General features: G+C 40.7%; 1 protein-coding gene across 3 annotated transcripts; it reads left to right on the plus strand.

Annotated features, from left to right (window-relative positions):
- The first annotated feature begins 6,740 nt into the window (after positions 1-6,740).
- On the plus strand, positions 6,741-18,687 carry LOC135586466 (transcription factor PCF6-like). Of its 3 annotated transcripts, XM_065159133.1 has the most exons (4): positions 6,741-7,304; positions 7,567-7,745; positions 7,862-9,359; positions 18,394-18,687. In XM_065159133.1, exon 3 carries the CDS (start codon positions 7,994-7,996, stop codon positions 9,311-9,313), a length of 1,320 nt encoding a protein of 439 aa, XP_065015205.1. In that variant the 5' UTR covers positions 6,741-7,304; positions 7,567-7,745; positions 7,862-7,993; the 3' UTR covers positions 9,314-9,359; positions 18,394-18,687. The 3 variants fall into 3 exon arrangements, with proteins under 3 accessions (XP_065015205.1, XP_065015203.1, XP_065015204.1); XM_065159131.1 differs by having other exon boundaries at positions 7,567-9,359; XM_065159132.1 differs by having other exon boundaries at positions 7,602-9,359.
- The last annotated feature ends 402 nt before the right edge of the window (positions 18,688-19,089 follow it).

A 19,089-nucleotide genomic window follows, 5' to 3' on the forward strand; every position in this document is an offset into this window, starting at 1 on the left:
GGGAAACGTCCGTCACGGATGGGTAACCGACAACCCGACAGCTAACGTCCTCCCGCCGCCGTTTGACCCGTGCCCAAACCTCCAACTCCCTCGGGCTTCGGCTTCCCCTTCTCCCTCCTCTCGCTCACCGAGTCAGCTCAGTGAGTCTCGATTCGCCTTCGATTCCGAACTCGCGAGCTCGTGACTCAGTTCGCGTATTCTACTTTTAGCCCCCCTTTTTCCTTTTTATTTTTTTGAACTTTAAGGCATAATAATAATAATAATAATAATAATGTTGATGATTATGATAGGAATAGTTGAGAGTATACACATGGAATTACTTGCTTATTTCATAGTCAGGGACGAAGAAGTGTCAAGGTTTGGTAGAGATGAGAGAGAGGAAGACGATGCTTGTAATTGAAGTTAGTATCAGCTGCTGATAACTCAACCTTAACTTACTATTTCTACATGATTAAGACCAACCAAAGTGATTATTAATTGGGGTATGCACTTAAATAGTTTTTGATGCATCAATCCATGTGATTCCATTTTTCTTGGTGACATCACGTTTGGTAGATGTAAGCTTCTCACAATGGCCAATTTGCAAAGGTCATCATGATTTCAGAGTCATCAACTGTTGACAGTATAAAGGGGAAGAACAAAGGCCAAAGCCTGCTTCACCAGAATCTTCTCATTTGCTTCATGAAGCTAAGAATGATAACATTGCTCTCTCTCTCAGTAGTTCCTCTAACAATTCAGTGTCTGGAAGGACTTGCCCTCTACGCCACTCTGTGACCAGCTTTGAGCAAGTGCTTCTTCTATCATGTGTGGAGGAAAAGTCCATGTGTGTTTCTGAGACTAGTAAAACTCGTTCTACATGGGAAAGATAGAGAATGGTTTCAGTTTGGTCCATTCTTACTGAATCACATCAATTCTCAGTGCCGTGTCACAAGAAAAGAGTTCTTGACATCTGACCAGTAAGGTTTTACAGCAAGTTTGGGATGTGCATCACCCAATGACTCTTAACAGATGCTATCAAGTTGTCACTGATGAACATGACAAGTTAATATCAAAGTAGGACTTCAATAAAAATCTTGGTTGCATAAATATTTTTCACAAACAAACCATATGAAAATGTCTGATGAAGACATACGAAAAAAAGATATTTGCATCCAGAATCATGTAGCACTTCACAAGTATTTAGTAGTATATCCAACCAAAAAAATCTCAGTGATAGACTTAGCCAGCAGAAGAATCCTAAATAGAGGTAAAACATCCCGTGGAAGTTGGTCACTCAACATATGTTCAGACAAAGTTGGAACCTTGACATGCTTCTTCTTCCTAATCTCATGAGGCATTGGCTGAGAAAACAAGAGTGCCAAACGGCTCCATCTGCTTGTGCCCCTTCTTTACTTCACCGCAAGGTTGTGCTTCCTTTATTGTGGTTATGCTCTCACTCAATCATGCTTCTCTCCTTCCTCTCAAAGCTTGTATACACACAACAAATTTTGCACCAGAGTTGTCTACCACTTATATTTTTCTCACCTCGACGAAAGTTATTTTTGCTGCAACACAGTGTGCAAATTCAGCTTGTCTTAGTTCACCCAGAATTTGTACACAACAAAATGTTTCTTCCTTGGATTTTTCTTTAATGATTAAACTGTAAGTCTGAAGCACCTGAACTATGCAGAGATTTTCAAATCAATAAAACAGGAAAAGGAACACTAGAATTACTGGCCCAATAAAATAGAAAATTTAAGTAAACCTTTACAATATCTTCAAGTCAGTTGAAGGAAAGAAAAAATTGCCTACAAAATATCTGTTAAATAAAAGAATTCCTAGCTACCATAATATGCCTCCTCCAATATCTAGAAAGAAACGACAAACAATATTTAATATGCAGTTGACATTTTGAAATCTAGAATCAAGTTGTCAAATACTCCTACGCTCTTCTACCCTTGACTTCCTTCTCAGCCTTTTTAGCAATCAAATTTCGAGGTGAAGAATCCGCTCATTCTCTTCAACAACTCGAGTGGACACGGGGAAGAAATACCAAGGAACATACTGTTCTTCCCTGATAAGTTGAAATCAAGCAGAGACACGACGACCGGAACATGGAATTGCCCGCAAACGTTGGCTATGCGGTTGCCATAATGCGACGAAGGGGCCGCGAATGAGCAGTTTTTGGGAACAGGGTCACCTGCTAATCGGATGCGGATCCCACTGTAACAAATCATGCAAACTGATAACAACGATATCGGATTTGCATCCGAATCAGGCAGAGGAAGAAACAAAGATATGACTGTTATTAGATCAGTAACATCTCAATTATATATGCATTTGATGAGCGTCTTATTATTTGAATCAAGTCATCCCGAATGAACTATCTGATTCACATTGTCATGGAAAGTTGCTGCAGAAGAACTAACTGATTCGAATGGAACTCAGCCCATAAACTTGCTCTAGAAGTGACTCGAAGAGCAGATGTTTTTTGGGAAGAAGACTGTTTAGATCTTCAGCATCAAACTCGGGTTGGAACTTTCAGGAGTTTAGCTGCCAAGTTTGGCATCTCCAGACCTCTTCTCTCGTATGATTCATGTAATTAGTCTTCTTGTTTCCAGGAAAGAAGAGTTTACTTACACCGGCCATGCTTTCTTCGAGCTCCGGCCAAGTGAGAGAATGGTGAAGTGATCTGTCGAACGACAATGTTGACTACTACTTCTTCTCCTTTACGTCGAGCAATCAATCACTGAAACCAATCATACACTTCCTGCAGAAATCTCACGTAGCTAAAATGATGCAAATGTGTTGACCAGTTGATGTCCCTGAAGAAAAGGATGCCTATGATTTCTCGACAATCCCACGTTTGCAGGCAGAAAGCACAGCATCATGTTAGATCTCCTAGCACAGCGTGCACCCACTCAGGTCGCGAAACGTGTCCACACCACATGCAACTGCAGCTGCTGCAAAAGCGTGGCTGCCTGAATCCACCCACCATTAACAAAGTCCAGTCGCCATTGATATGTGCCAAAGCTCCTCTTCTCATCTCATCAATCCAAGAGCTCCTCTTTCTCTCTCTCTCTCTTTCTCTGCTTGATCCCAATCTTACTTTAATCACCTCTTCCCATGCTGAGATAAGGAAGCTTTCATCTTCTCCTTGATGCTCTACAAATGGAACACTAGGCTCCACATGAGGGTGACTTGGCCGTACAACTTAGGACGATAGGTGTAGGGATTTAAGTAGAGGTGTAGCTGCTTGGTTCGAGGTCCAGGGCATTAGTTTTGAGGAGAGAATTATGATCCACCGAGACCACCAAACGAGGATGCGGAATTGGATATGGCCTGCTCCTTCCTGTACATGTGCATAACTCAAGATTTATGCACCAGGAGTGGGTGCAAACATTATGCAGGGTGGTCCAGAAACTGGTAGTTGCAGCTTGATGTCTGCTCTTTCTAGTTTTTGGTGGGTGATCGTGACACACATGCCTCTCCTCCTCCTCCTCCTCTTCATCTTCATCTTCATCTTCTTCTTGTTGCAGTGGAAAATGAGGAGTGCTGACATATATATCCCTTGGAAATCTTCTTTGCATGCAAACTAGTATTATATAATACAGCATAGAAGCATGAAGATGTCATGTTTGAATCAACCTTGCAATGCTGCATAAATCAAAATCAATATATAATGAAAGAAGTACTTCTCACTATTTTATTCAGCTCCAGTTTCTCCCTGTCCAAAAGAGCAATGTGACCTCCCAGTTTGGAGAGGCAGTTATGAAACCTGTATCCATTCTGCTTCTGATTAGTATCTATTTTTGCAATTCAGTTCAATGATTCCCCACTTGTTTCACAAGTAAAGTAAAGTAAAGTAAAGTAAAGAAAGAAACACTGGTAGTCTAATTGTGAGCTTTTCCATGACCTTTAGGAGTTACATCAGCCATGCTCACCCGGACATTGGAGCTTTTTACTCTACCTACTCATTCGGAAGGGCCACGAGTCGAGTCAATCCATAGATGACAACTACACATCGAGGTCATAGGACACCAAGGCCACCTGCCTTTCTGAACAAACAGTGACCAAAGTATTGGGACTCACTGTTGCAAGTTTCACAAGATCAGGCTCACCAGTTCCTCGCTGTCCTTTTCCGCCGTACACACTCCATTAGTGACATTGAAGAGAGGTCCATGGTTTTGGTGTGGGATCCCCCCAAGGTCAGGGGACAAAGGCCATAAATTGCAACAAAAAGCCAAGGAGCTACAGATGTTTAGTCGCCATAGGCTTAAGAATTCATGATTAAAGATGGGGAGACAGCAAGACACGTATGCTGTCTACTCTCAGATCTCCATTCTCTGCATAGGAATCATCCTATTGCTTGCAGCATTAGACAGTGCATGCTCAAAGCACCACCAAAAGCCTCCCACCTTATTCTACTGATATCCATCTTGTGCCATCATCAGAAAAAATAAAAAAAAGTGTAGCATTCTTAAGGATCCGAGCTTTATGATTACTCGTGACTAAGTTTGATATGAGTGTGTGGAGATCACTGCTTATGTTTCTTCTTTTCAGTGCAGCTTCAAAAAGAAGGCAGCAGGTAACATGCCACCCCTATACAATGTTTCATAAATAAAGATTGCATGGGTTGTTTCTGACAGTCGCTTTAGTGAGCAAGGAACCATATAATCATCCACTGACCCACCAACCATTTGCTGTTTCCTAAAAACAAATCAAAAGATGAGGGTTTGGGGCCTAAGGGGTGTGATCTGCCAAAAGCATGATGGCGAGGAGTCTTTGCATGCATGATAACAATGGATGAGGTTGGTATGATGAGGTGGTGCAGCTGAACTTGATCATATCAGTGGAGGAGTGGTTTGACATCATGTATGGAGGACTTTAGCAGGACTTATTGTCCTTCATAAAACTAAATGCAATACGATCTTTCACAAGGGCAAGATAAGAAACAACTCCAATTCTCTTTAGACACACAGTTCTGCTGCCAGAGTGTTTTTTTTCTTTTTTTCTTTCATTTATTTAGTTAAAAATAAACTTCTTATAAAGCTCAGCGACGATAAAAAAAATCATCTAACCGATCCCAAATAATTATAATTTTATCGTTATTGTTGTCAAATGGATACTATTTTAAAGGCTGCCTATGAATGTTGCCATTATAGTTGAAAGTCTTCTTGCACCTCATGAAACATGAAACAGCACTCCAAGTGATGAAAGATCAACACGTTCATGACAAACAATAATTAAGTACTTCTCGAGAAGGATATCTTAATCCAAAGACAAATTTGGCTTCAGAGGCTGGTTGATTGGTATCAATATCTATAAGATCGAAAGTAGCAGTTGTCAAGAATGATGTCATGCTAATACTCGTAAAGAAGCCTTCTCCTGGCTGTCTAACATTTGGAGGAAGAAATATCTCATGCTAAACATGACCAATATAATAACTGTGCAATCATGGAGTTTCATTTAATATGTCGGAGCATAATTGAATTTGTCACGCTTGAAATTTAATTAACATAACTTGGAACAGTATATATATATTTTTTCCTTAGATAGAAGTTGATGTCTTCTAATTAATTTCATTTATGGATTGCCAAGTCAGTAGTAACATGCCATGTTAGAAGCTGCATTTTCTTTTTAGGTTGTCTTGTTCTTTCGAATCTTCATTTTATAAGAACATATGCAAAGCAAAAGCTTATCCAATTTGCTTGGAGAAAAAGAAACCCATAGCAGCTCACACATCAACAGAAACACAACTCTGGAGGTAGCAGCAGCAGCAGCACTTTGCCTTTTGTTTGTCTCTAGTATTCTCAAACATTTACACGCTATCATCGTTCAAGGACCTAATTCTTCGTATGATGGAAGTACACTAAACTACACGAGGAGTGGATATATAGCAAATCAGCAATAGAGAAAGGAGCATTTCTTGCAGAAGAACATTCACTTGCATGGTGAAAATTCAGTACAGGAAGTGAGGCATAAAGGTTATCGAATGAATTGGCAGAAACAGTGCAGCATCTTCAGTACATAATATACTTTTCCAGTGATGACACAAGTAAGCATCTTGATCATAAATACTACAGGAAAGAGCCATCGTTGAAAGCACCATATTTATGATCTCCTAAGGAGTCTTGACATCACACAAATCTTTTGCTTTATCACTGCCATCTATTCATTCCTAAACATATAACATAATCCTCTGATAATTTTGTTGTCATCCATATGCAGTCTGCAAAGTTTGATCTACGCTTTGTGTCATTGTTAACCAAAAATATCCCTAGCAATTTAACCAGAAAACACTTCATTAAATTGGCTTTTATGTTTCCTTTACAAAGTCCATTCTACCCAATGCCATGCTGACAACACGTAGGAAAGGAAGAACAAAGGAGAAAATTCTCTACCCGCTGCATCACCTGCTTTACGAGTGGAAGGAGGTGTGGGCACCGGATCGTACCGTGGCAGGTAGACGAGACGAGTAAATTCTGATTGTACCAAGTACTGCGCCAAGAAAAATCCACGGGAGCAGCTGAGGAGAAGGGTAATACAGTAAACAAATAAAAGTTCCGTGCCATCAAGAGGCTCTCCACTGCAAATGTGCTCCAATAATAAGAGGCCACGTGTGCAAACTCAGGTGACTTGTTAACCGTGTCCAGAAGTGATTTGGTGGAAAGATGTTTGGTGTCGGGTCTGCGCACGAAGGCGGGACGGTGGGGATGGTAAACGGGAAGAGGGGAGTCCGCCATATAAAAGGATGGGGAGGGAGAGAGTGAGAGAGGAGGGACGGCGGTGTGTCGTGACCTTTCCCGATAAGCTCGGCGATTGCTCGAATGCGAACGCCTAGGGTTTCGATCCCCGAGCCCTCGCCAATCCCTCTCCCTCTTTGCTTCCTCACTCATCTTTTTCTTGGATGGATTGCACTAGGATTTCGCTCAACTAGGAGTCGGGTTCCCCGAAGACCCTAAGCCCTCGCGCCATCCGTTAGCTCCTTCTCTGCCCTGCCTCCACAACTGTACTCTCTTTCTTCTCTCCGCTAACCCTTTTCTTGCGCGCCGAGGGGATTGCGCGAGGAGAGGAAGAGATCGAGGTACGGAAATGGAGGATTCTTGTCCGAAGCGGGCGTAGCGGCGTTGGCATTTGTGGAGGCAGCTGCTTGGCGCGCGCTGAGATCTTGATGAGAATTGGAGGAATGCAGGCCGGCTGGGGTTCGGATGCTTGGAATCTGGAGTGAAGGAGTGGCTTTCAGGGCGGGGTTTCTGGGTTCCTGGAGTTTGAGTGGGTAGATCTGGGAGGTCTTGAACGCGGAGGCATTAGCTCGAAGGAAGGTGAGATTTTTGTGCGTAGTACTGATGATTAATCGCTGAGATTACCGCCAGGTTCGATCGTCTAAGCGAGCCTTTGTATTTTTCTTCGCTTTGCCTTGTCTGGTTACTCCTTTTGCTGGCTCTTTTCTGTGTCCCGTTTGGTTTCGTCTTTAAAGCTGCAGCGAGGATTAAAGGTGTCGCTGCCTTTTCTTTCGTCTTTTTATGTCTTCTTCGCTCTCAATAATCCGTCAGAATTCGGTGTCTCATGCTGCCATCGTTGCAGTCAGTGATGCTGCAGCTGCTGATACCGCCTTGCAGGCCGCAGTGCTGATTTCTGGCAGCCTGGCGAGCTCGAGCAGCGGGAAGAGAGGAGGAAGTCAATAACATCCGATTCCTCCTGCGAGAAAAGCAAGGTCGCGAGCTGTCATCTCCGGCCACGAACACGATCCGGAGCGTCCAAAGGTCTCGCCTTTCTCCACTCCATTTCCTTGCTCACTTTTATTTCTCCCCTTGTACTGCGGACTGCGGACTACGAACTCGTCATCAATGCTAAAGGACAGCCTACCGCTGACTCTCAGCAACCCTAAGCTCCCGAGCTGACACAGTCACCCACCGCTTCCCAAAAAGGAGATCAGGGGTGGAGATAAGAAGGCAGTGGCGGAGAAGGCGATAAAGATCCGATTTGGGCCCCAAAGAGGCATGAGAGTGAGATGGAATTTGAGGAGAACAACCACGCTTGCAAGCGGTCACGGGTGGTGGGTAACGGCAGCCAGGCGGCCAAGATAGGTCGCAAGGAGCACCAGGATGAGGACGAAGATGATGGAGAAAGGAAGGGTGGAGGGGCCGACGTCGGCCGCGTCGCCCCCTGGCAGCACCACCCGTCGTCCAGGATCTTTCGTGTTTCGCGTGCCTCCGGTGGGAAGGATCGGCACAGCAAGGTCTATACGGCGAAGGGCCTCCGCGACCGGAGAGTCCGCCTCTCGGTCTCCACCGCCATCCAGTTCTATGACCTCCAGGATCGCCTCGGCTACGACCAGCCGAGCAAGGCCATCGAGTGGCTGATCAAGGCCGCCACGGCTGCCATCAATGAGCTCCCTCCACTCGATGGCTTCCCCAAGCTGCTTCAACCTAGCGGAGATGATCAGATGAAGGCCGATCCTGTTGTTGAGCCGGCCTACAACCAGCAGCAGCATCCGCCGACCAAATCCGGCTGCAGCAGCAACTCGGACACCAGCAAAGGCTCAGTCTCGTCTCTCTCGCGCTCGGAGAGCCGTGTCATGGCCAGAGAGCGAGCTCGAGAGCGAGCAGCGAAGGATAAAGAGAAGGACAGAGACGACAGCGGCCACATCATGGCCTCCCATCACCAGAACCTGAACCCTAGGCTGAACCCGCAGACCCCGTCTTTCACGGAGCTTCTTACCGGCGGCAGCGGCAACAACGGAGGCAGCAACATCTCTGCTGTTGCCGCAGGAGGGGAGAATCCGGGGCACAATTGCATTCAGAAGCAAATCTCCACAGCGGATTACTTCGGCCAAGCTGGTCTCTTTACCCAGTCTCAAAAGAGTCACCAGCTGCCCTCAGGGTTTTCTTCCCAACCCCACTTCGGAAATAGCTCTCCTATGGGAATTTTGCCTTTCAACATTGCTGCCGCCGGCGACCATCAAGAGATGCAGCAGTTCCCTTTCTTGCACGAACATTTCTTCCCCGTCTCGGCTGTGGCAGCGACAGGGGACCACAATCTCAACTTCTCCATCTCGTCGGGTCTTGCGGGTTTCAATAGGGGGACCCTTCAGTCCAATTCACCAGCTCAGTTGCCTCAGCAGCAACACCACAGTCACAACCACCTACAGAGGCTCTCTTCTACGGTTGACGGATCGAACCTGCAGTTCTTCTTCGGTGCTGCGGCCGGTTCAGCTGCGGCCGCCACCAACACGGAGAATCAATTTCAGTCTGGGTTCGACGGCCGCCTGCAGCTTTGCTATGGGGATGGCTATCGGCAATCAGATCTGAAAGGGAAAGGAAAGAGCTGAAATCATCACAAAAATGATGGCTTTTTTTGTGCATATTCCATTGCTGGTAAGAAGTTCTCCTAGTGCTTTTCTTTTTATATGAATGATTATTGCTTTGATGTATTAGTTTAATCAAAAGATCTCTGCTTGCGTCTGTCCTTTTTTTTGGTGAGCTTTTTGGACTTTTGTGTGTGTCATTGTCATCCAAGTATGCTTTTCTCGAGGTTGCATTCCTTTGTTTGATCTCCTTAGCTTTTGCAACGGAATGATTGTGCAGCCTACCATTGGTTGAGATTTCAATGGTGCGTTGATGATGGCCATGTTGGAATTTTATATCCGCCTATAGTTCTCTCATTGTGTTGGCTAGAACAGGTGTCAAAATGTTAGTAGTTACAACGTTTGAACCCCATTAAAGGGTAATTTTGTCGCTGCCAGCCATTAATACAACATCCACTGTAGCCTGGCACTCTTATGGTATTATGGTTTGCATTGTACCTGTCCTTTCTGTTCTTTTATATCTTGGGGCCTGGAAAGCTAGAATCAGAAATTGGTGCATGCAACAGAACATGATTGGAAAGTTGGAGATTGCCAACTTTTAGATAGTTGTTTGTCATTTAACAAACTTTTCCTAGCAGACGGAACCATTATTGCAAACTTCACATATGACACCAGAATGACATGAATCTCATGCTTTGACATTGTTAGTAAAAGATTAAAAATTAGTGTAAAATTAACAAATAAGCCAGTTGAATATTTTGTTGACAGTTATAATTTGGGTAAATAGCAATTGTAGCTTGTATTAGTTAAATTTACTGGCGTAATTTTGCTGGGTGAAAATAGAACAATTTCCTTATCATTCCACGCTAATATGATCTAGATGTACTAATTTTACTTTTCCTTGTAGATCATCTGTTGTTATTAAAATAGTTGTTCTTTTTTACTTGTGAAAATCTTCAGCACCCATTGAAAATAGATTCAAAGGTTTGATGACGATACAACCCAGAAATAAAAACAAGATTTGACACTTAACTAGGAGAAACAAGATGTGAGAACAACTCCATGTTCGAGTTTATCAGTGAGTTTGATAAGGTGACCAAACGTAAGGTATATTTGGTTTCTAGTTCATGAAAAAGCTGATGTTAATAATGAGCTGTATTGTATATTGCATTGTATGTTGATAATGGGTCTTTATTCTTGGAGCTTGGTAATGAATCGTAGTGAAAAGCTTGAGATAATTTTTGAGGTTTATGAAGAACACATTATTTGATATTCGTACCGTAGAAGAACTTTATAGTCCTCAATAATAGCATTAGTTGCTTTTGCTGTCATGTCGATGATTACATGGCACTATCAAGCTAGGATACTCATAGAATTTGCATTTGGTCAACTCGATGTGATTATGGCCCATGTGTGTAGGAATATTTGAAGTGTGATCGAGATACCTCCGAAGTGGATATGTCGAGCTCTCGAGGTGTCACATACACAAAGATCATGGTCGAAAGAATTTTATTGACTCGATCCCTTTGATGTCTAAGTCAGTAATCAGAAGTAAGTGAGTATTATTATGAGTAGTCAAAGTGATCCTTTTGTCGTAGTGTGTTAAAAGTATATTTTTATACTTTATCATAGAGGGCAATAGAGGGGCAAAACATTCTATGGAGAGGCAGCCCTCAACCATCTCTAACAACCTACTTTTATCTACGTAGGCGACAAGGGAGGAGGCACCCCACAAGTACCTGCTTCGGACTTATATCCATCTGGATAGACCAAGGGGGCAGGTCTTATCTCCCCTATGCTATCTTGGTCATCACGTAGAAGTCATGTGTCATCTGATAATTGGTTGATGATATTCCTCTATTATTTGTACCTCTCGAAGGTGCGTTTCTAAGATCACTTTCAGAGAGACCCTGAAGTGCAACTATCAGCTTATCTGACACGTGTGTCATGTAGAGGTGAGGGAAGGATCCATCGAGATGCTTGTTTTGGGTAATAGAGGATATGATTGACCTACTTTATTTGCTACATGGATATCATTTTATCGTTGCATGATGTGCTATAACAACGTCGAGGTGCTTGTATTGGGAGGTGGGAGCTGATCATCATCAACCTGCTCCTTTTCCCTCTTCTCTTCTTCTAGCTCAAGTAGGACTTCAATCCTATCCTCGTGGAGGCACTTGAAGAAGGCCGTGACAAGTCCGTTTATCAAGGCAAGCTATGAGAGGAGTCGACATGGACTCCTCTGCTTGTCGAGGTGACCTATAGCACCTTAACCTAATCTTGCTCATGTCATCACCCGATCTGTAGCAGGGATACTCCGAGGTCCTTGTTGGGCCATGGGTCGGTTGTCTACCAATAGTGGAGATCTGCGACCCTTATCGTCATCCAATTTGTGTTGTTGCATGCTGATATGGAGATTATATTTTGGTTGCCTGCTTGATCTGTTGAGAGACAACTTCGAGTAGAGGAAGCTTGCTCTCAAGTAACTTGTTGTATGAATCGAGGAATGCTCCTATATTATTTGTCACCAAGGCAGGCTGTGGGAAGAGCTAAGGAAAGCATCTCCTTTGCTTATCGTCGAGGGACCTATGTCATGCGACTAGTCCGTTATGTGACCACTGAGGAACCTATGTAGGGCTGCAGTGGGATGCTATAAAGATCCCATGTCACTGACTTGCCCCTTCTCCCTTTTTGCTTATCATCGTGGTGAGTTATGGGAGGAGTCATGGTGGGCTCCTCTACTTATTACTGATGGGGGCTATGGGAGGATCTCTCCTTTCACTCATTAATGAGGCCAACTATAGGAGGAGTCCACCTCAACTCCTCCCATGGCTCGTAGATCTTGCTCTTCTCGAGAAGGAACAAAGATGGTGTAGTTCACTAAATTCCATAGTTTGGGACCAAAGTGCTCCCTTGGCTGACAATTCGATTGGCCTCGAGCGCTCCTAGTATGATAACACCATGTTGTGTTAGGGAATATCAACAAATGCTAGTGGCGGTGGAGCTAGGGATTGCTGCTTACTGAGTGAGGCTAAAGAATACCTTAACGGGGACAAGTAGATGGCTCGGGGCCATCTGCAAGCATGAGAGACTCAAGTCGTTGAACAGGTGCCAGTATCTCATCAATGTCTATGTCGGGGTGGATGCACCGATGTGCGAAAAGGGTGGTTACTATCCCTTTTGGGTGAAAGTACTATGGCTTAGGGACAAAGCCTCTTCACTTGAGTATTCATTCAGAGGATTAGTTGGCAGACATTCTTATAATATCAAGCTCTCCTAGCACTAAAAATATTATGAGAAGATGTCGTTGATGTCTTGGTCAACTTGATGTGGTTCTAACTCGTGTGCACATGGTTACTTGAAGTGTGGCCAAGATGCCTCTAAAGTAAAAATGCTGAGTTCCTGAAGTGCCACTTGCACAAAGATTGAGGCTGAAAGAGTTTTTTTCAATTTGATCCCTTTGATATTTGATTTAGTAACCATAGGTAGGTGAGTGTGGTCATGAGTGATAAAAGTAATCCTTCTTTGGTAATTGTGCTAAAAGTGAGTCTTTATTACTTGGTCATAGAGGGGACTAAAGGGGTAAAATATTTTATGGGAAGGCAGCCCTCAATCGCTTCTATCAACCTACCTTTGTCCTTTTGTTTACATAGGCAACAAGAGAAGAGGCAGCTCATAATCGCCTACTTTGAGCTTATGTCCATACAAGCAGACTAAAGGGGTAGGTCTTGTCTCCCCTTTGCCAACTTGGTCGTCATATGATGACCACATATCAGATAATAATTAGTCGATAATATTCTTTTATCATCAAAAATATTTTTTTTAATCTTTTAACTACATATCTTGATAGGATTTGCTGTATTTGTTTCTCATTGATTTTCAAAGTCTAAAATTTGCATTACTATAATCACCTACGTTAGAGATTTCAGCACATGACAGCCATTCACTGCTACGGTTTTTAAGTGAGATTTTTATTTCATGATCATGGCAATTAATTTGAGATGAATAATCAACCATAAACTTGAATCTCCTATTCATCTCTGGGCATTGATGTTTAAGAGATTCAGCGTAGTATTGTCACAATCTGGCCCAACAAGAAAACTAGCCTATTAATTTTATTTAATTTAAACGGTATGATACAAAATATTTAAATCTGAACTAATAATAGTAAATCAATCTACACTTATTATACCATTATATAAACACATGGGATTAGTATTGTTGAAAGTAGTTCTGACTTCTGAAAAACAATGCCACCACCCTAAAGTAATCAAAGAATCTTGTATTATGATTAAGAGTCATCAGTTAATATTCAATTTCTGAAGCCGAAGTCTACTATATATTGATGATGAGGATAACATAGTGACGAGTGACAAGAAGAAAATGGCCATACGGTAAGTCTAAGTATCTGGGCTTTTATAGCCACACATGTAGGAAAGTGTTGAGTTGTCTTCATCTTTGTTAAGTAGTTCTTTTTTATGATATAGCGTACAGTTTGTTTCCAGCCAACTAAATGAGCAACTCTTTTATAATTAGTGGTATTAGAGCTACAACATCTTGGAGTTGAATCTAAACTATGCTTGTCCATGTGGTGCAATAAAAGTTGTGAGCAGGGTAGACTGCCAGATATGAAAGATAAACAGAAGTGGGGTTTACTCTTTTATGATTTTGCTAAGAGTAAAAAATTCAAACAATAAAAAAAGCAATTCTCCGCTCTGATAATGTGGAGAATATAATTAAGTTAAGCGATTCATGTCTAAACTGAAGTTAATAGTACTATATCGATTAAATTTAATATTAGTGTTAGCTCATTTCTAATGTGAGATTAAAAATGGATGTTGTAATATTTTCTGCTCAAATCTTTTATCATGTCGGTTTTGATACTAATTATTACAATCAGTTTTGATAGGATAAATTAAATTTGTAAGTCTGAATCATTAACTCAAAATACTTAATCTTGATCTACTTTCTATATGGGATTAAATAGGAGTGTTATATTTGGTATACTGACAACAGATCTACAGTACTGAATTAAGAGAATAATAATTTTAATATTAGGATATTTTTTTATATAAGATTTCTGAAATCATTTTTGTTCACCAAATGCAGTAGTGTCTGGATTTTCTAAGAGTCTAATAAAAGAAAGAAATCCTCAACTTAAAAATTGGAATTACTAGGAGTCTTACATATTCTCTATGACCCACCAGTTTATGTGGAGATAGTTTCAGAAACTGTGTAACTCAATATATTGAGAAAACCATGCACTGATGTTGCATTGACATCTTTGGAGTGGTCTTGAGTGGTGTTCGAAAATGATTTTGCTTCAGTCGTAAAAACTATGCTGGACCTTAAATTGTTTAGTGCATCTTAGTGACCATGTATCAGACAACGTAAAAAACTGATTAGGAGGTCTCATGGAAAACTGAACATTACTATGGCAGGTTTATGATAATTTGGCTGAATATATATGGAAAAATAACACAGGATAAAAATATTTTTACATTTGTTCCTAGTTTGATCCTGTACCTTTTTAATTCCTTTCCATTCAACATGGAGAACATTGCTCATTTTTTCTTGTATGTCTCGCAATTTTTCTTTTAATTGGGTTGAGGTGATAGAATTATTTTATCATTTTACGCTTAGTCATTGTATTCTTAGTATTTAATGTTTAAGAGTGTCAGATAGCTTAGTTGATAATGATTTTAAAAGAATATCACAAGGTGCCGAGTTCAAATCTTATCTTCCTCACCTTTTAAAAAAATATTCAATGTTCTCCAATTTTGAATCGTATCATTTGTCCTGTATCTTTAATTTTGTTGTATGAGCTTAAGCTTTAGAACCTTTTTTATCTGAGGTAAATTGTGGATCATGCCACCTTCACTTGTGGAATAAATAAATGAGAAGCTCTGGATACTTAGTTTTATACTTTCTTCTCTATTTCTACTCCTGTGTTTAATGTGTATGAAGATGTAGAATTATCAAAATTACCTTTCTGAAACCAGTTCTGTTATTCTTTTTTTTTTTTTTTATGATGAAACATTGATGAAACCGATGTCAGGCTTGATCGGTTAAAGTTTGTGAGCCAAAAGTGCTGGATCAAGAAAAATGAAGAAACTTTGGTTGCTTCTACGAGGACACATTATGGAAAAATTAGGTTCAGACAGTCTTAGGGTTTATTGAGTTGGTTTTAGGTTCAAACAGTTTTAGGGTCTTTTTGACTTACATATCTGTTAATTACAATAACAACAAGAAGTCCTAATACCCAACTGTTTAGGATTTACTGTAATATGACACTAAATGAATCAATGGATTCTAATATTAAGTAATTATATAGAAGATGGAGAAGTATTAAAAGACTTTAAATATTAGTTGTGTGCTGGCGTACTAGACTCCCTTACCAAAGGTTCAGGATTCAAGACCTCAATTGACATATTTGAAAGTGTCAACTAGTCTAGTTAATAAACACCTTGATAGTTTAATCGCAAAGTCCTGGGATCGAATTCTACTTTCATAATTTATACTTTCTAAAAAAAAAAGTAGCACTGAAGCTCATACGAGAGAAAATCTTAGCTATTATATCTCAACCAAAGACTAATGCCTTGTTAAAACCTTGTTCGTAGTATCTAACGAGTAATATGAATTAAAGGGAGAAAAAGAGGTAGTACAGACTTTTTTTGAAAGAAGATATCTGTCTATTATTTCAGGCCTGTGTTACAAACAATAAAGCTGATGGTTCAGCAGCAGAAAACATAAAGCTAGAGGACTGTGATCTACCAAAATTAGCAAAGGAATGACTTACAAAATTGTCCGGCCTAGGGACACGATTGACTCATAAGAGAAAGATGTCAAGAAACAGAAAAGAAAGATGTCAAGAAACAAGTCAAAAACAAGGGTACAGTTAGTAGAGACTTGATTTTAGGTTGTCAACTGCTAGTTTTTCCGTCATTTTTCTTGGCTTTACCAGAGCTGTAGTGGGTTGGCTTAAGTGAGGTTTGGTTTTCTGCCAAGTTGGAATCATAAGAACAATTGTTGAGTGAGGCTGATCTTGTATTGCAAATAAAAATGACCTACGTTAAGCAAATAAGGACCAGTGGTGGTTTGAAGTTGAGGTGAGTTCTGACTTCAGAGTTCTGGGAAAGGACGGCTTGAGCTTCACCAATCAAACACTGCTTAGTTGAAGCTCAGCTTGTCCTGCTACTGGATTAGATTGCTTGACCAGACTCTGCCATGTTGATATCATAAGGTTGAGTCGAGTTGCACGTTTAATAACCTTTTTTCACTTTAACCCAACATGCACATGTCAAGATCTCCCCCTTTGTGTACGTAGTAACATGATTAGGTGGTAAATAACTTTTGCTAGTAATCAAAAGATTGTTTGTTTGGTCAATTGGTATGATTAATGTTAATCACTTAGGCCCAAGGAAGCATCAATTGTAGGGACGAACAAGGCATTAACTTGCTGGTCTGAGAAAACATGACCCAAGAAATAGCTTAGATTTGCTTTGAGAATGTGATTTTAAATTGGAATTTTTCTGTTCTAGACAGTAAATTTCTTATAATGATGCATAGAAACAATTGAAGAGCAGATTCCAGCAAGATAATAATCAACAGACAAATTTTTCATAGGAGAGCTTTGTAAGATTGAGAGGAATGGGAACACCCGAATGTTGGAGATATGATCAATGAAAATATAATTAAGCTTCCTATATCAGTTGAACTGGTTGGAGAAAGTGAGCAAATTATGGAGAATTCATTATGCTTGATAGACTGAGAGATTAAATAACATTTCTTATAGACTGTTTTGTGTTTCCATTAAGATGTACAGAATATACCCTGACGACTGATAGTTACAATTCTTTTCGATTCAAATATCAAATCGCAGCTCCTATTTTTTTCTGTATTTTGTTGACCAACATTTGTCCTGCCAAAGTATCAATTAACAATGGTGCTAAGACAAGCCTAGCGGCACGACACTGATATGGGAGCCAAGTACTATTACATCTCAAGCCAGGGAGCAAGGAGTCATAGATAGGATTGTGGTTTGAGCGTTACATTTCTTAGCATACAAGCAATTGAAGTTTCATGTTAACATCATTCTTTGCACTAAAGTGTGGTGCTTTTGTTAGTAATAGAAAATTTGCAAAACCTGAGATTATGCTTTCTGATTTGAAATTTGTGACAACAGACCACTGTTTTTTAGGATTTTGCCTTGTATATAGGAATTTATGTGTGGTTTCCAATCTTTTCTTAAACCTTGTGACACTCTTCAACATACTGAAATAATTGAGATCATGACTTCTGTACTTAATCTTCCATCGGATCCTTTAGAACTCCAGTGTTTGCTGCTTCATGTCTATAAGGGCTTTAGCTTCAAATTACTATCATCGATCGACATAGTGACCAACATCCTGTCTTCTATGTAGAAAATAGTTACATTTGGATGCAATCTTTGGTCATCGCTTCCACATATTTTTAGCTCTACTTTCTTCACTTGCATGGTGTTTTTTCTATTATCTTGGCTCCTGATGATTGTTATTTGGTGCTCCTTGAGATGCTGTTCTTAATGTAGCTCTGTATGAAACTATGCCACCATTGAATATTTTGAGATAACATAGCATTGCATTCTTTACTATGCAATGGTTACTTTATGCTGTAACTTCTGCTCTTTCATGCTCAAAGAACATCAAACCATTCATTTCAAAGCTATGCAAAGATCCAAAGTTCAATGAAGAGACTTGGTAAGACTTTCATTTTCTAAATTTCTAGAATTCTGCAGCACTTAGACTTGGTGCTTATTATTGTGGACAAGTTCATCTAGAACTATGAGTAATTGCCAGAATAGAGGTTGGATTTCCTTAAAACTAGATTCGAATAAGAGTTAAATGAAGCTCTGTACTCTACAATAGCCTAATAATTGTGTCCTCTCCATTTATAGGCACGACCTTGCCTAGAACAAGTTTTCCTGAGATATACCAGAACCAAGATTGGATTTCCTTAAAACTAGATCCAGTAGAAGTTACATGAAGTTGTACTCTATGTTAGCCTCATTTTGTGTTCTCTCCAATTATATGCACTTACTAACAACACATGGATGGATAATGCAGGAATCAAGAACAACAAAAGAATGCTAAATGCAACCTGGGATCAGCTCCTGCAGCACATTTATTGTTTCGTTTCTTGTCGACAACTCTAATAGCAACTGTTATCGCTACTATGATTATTTTGTTCTCTGTTCTCATTCATATCGTGCAGCATCAGATGGGCTTTTATCCTTGTCTGGTTTGAAGGATAAACCTCATCATATAATGGCAAACAATCTCATCTTTATAGCTTTTGTGTGGATATGGGAACAGCTAGGCAAATTGAAGTCCTTTAAATGAGATGCTTGTTCACTTCAATTAACTCTGCTTTTAAGTTGTAGAATGTGGCAGTTGTTTCCATTCACTGCAATTATTTCCAGTGTGTTTGCTGGAGATAAATTGCAAGTAATGCTTTGTGCTTGCAGAGATGGTGTTTGTTGAATGTCCCCTGTGATGCTCCACAGAGAGAATGTGAAGGAACACATTTAGGTGTCAATGAGCAGCAACACCACTTTGGTCCCTGAACAGATGAAACAATGTTCTCTGCCAACTCTAACACAAATGACAAAAAGGGTAAAAGGCCACTTGAAATAGTATGGCCAGTTCCCTTGTGACATGCACACTAACACAAAAAGCATTTGGTTTGGTACCTTCATAAACAGAGGTAAAATTAGCTCTTCATTGCTGTACTGCCAAAAGAAACACCCCCAGCATTCAAGA

This window comes from Musa acuminata, chromosome BXJ3-7 (assembly GCF_036884655.1).
Source record: "Musa acuminata AAA Group cultivar baxijiao chromosome BXJ3-7, Cavendish_Baxijiao_AAA, whole genome shotgun sequence".
Lineage (NCBI taxonomy): Eukaryota > Viridiplantae > Streptophyta > Magnoliopsida > Zingiberales > Musaceae > Musa > Musa acuminata.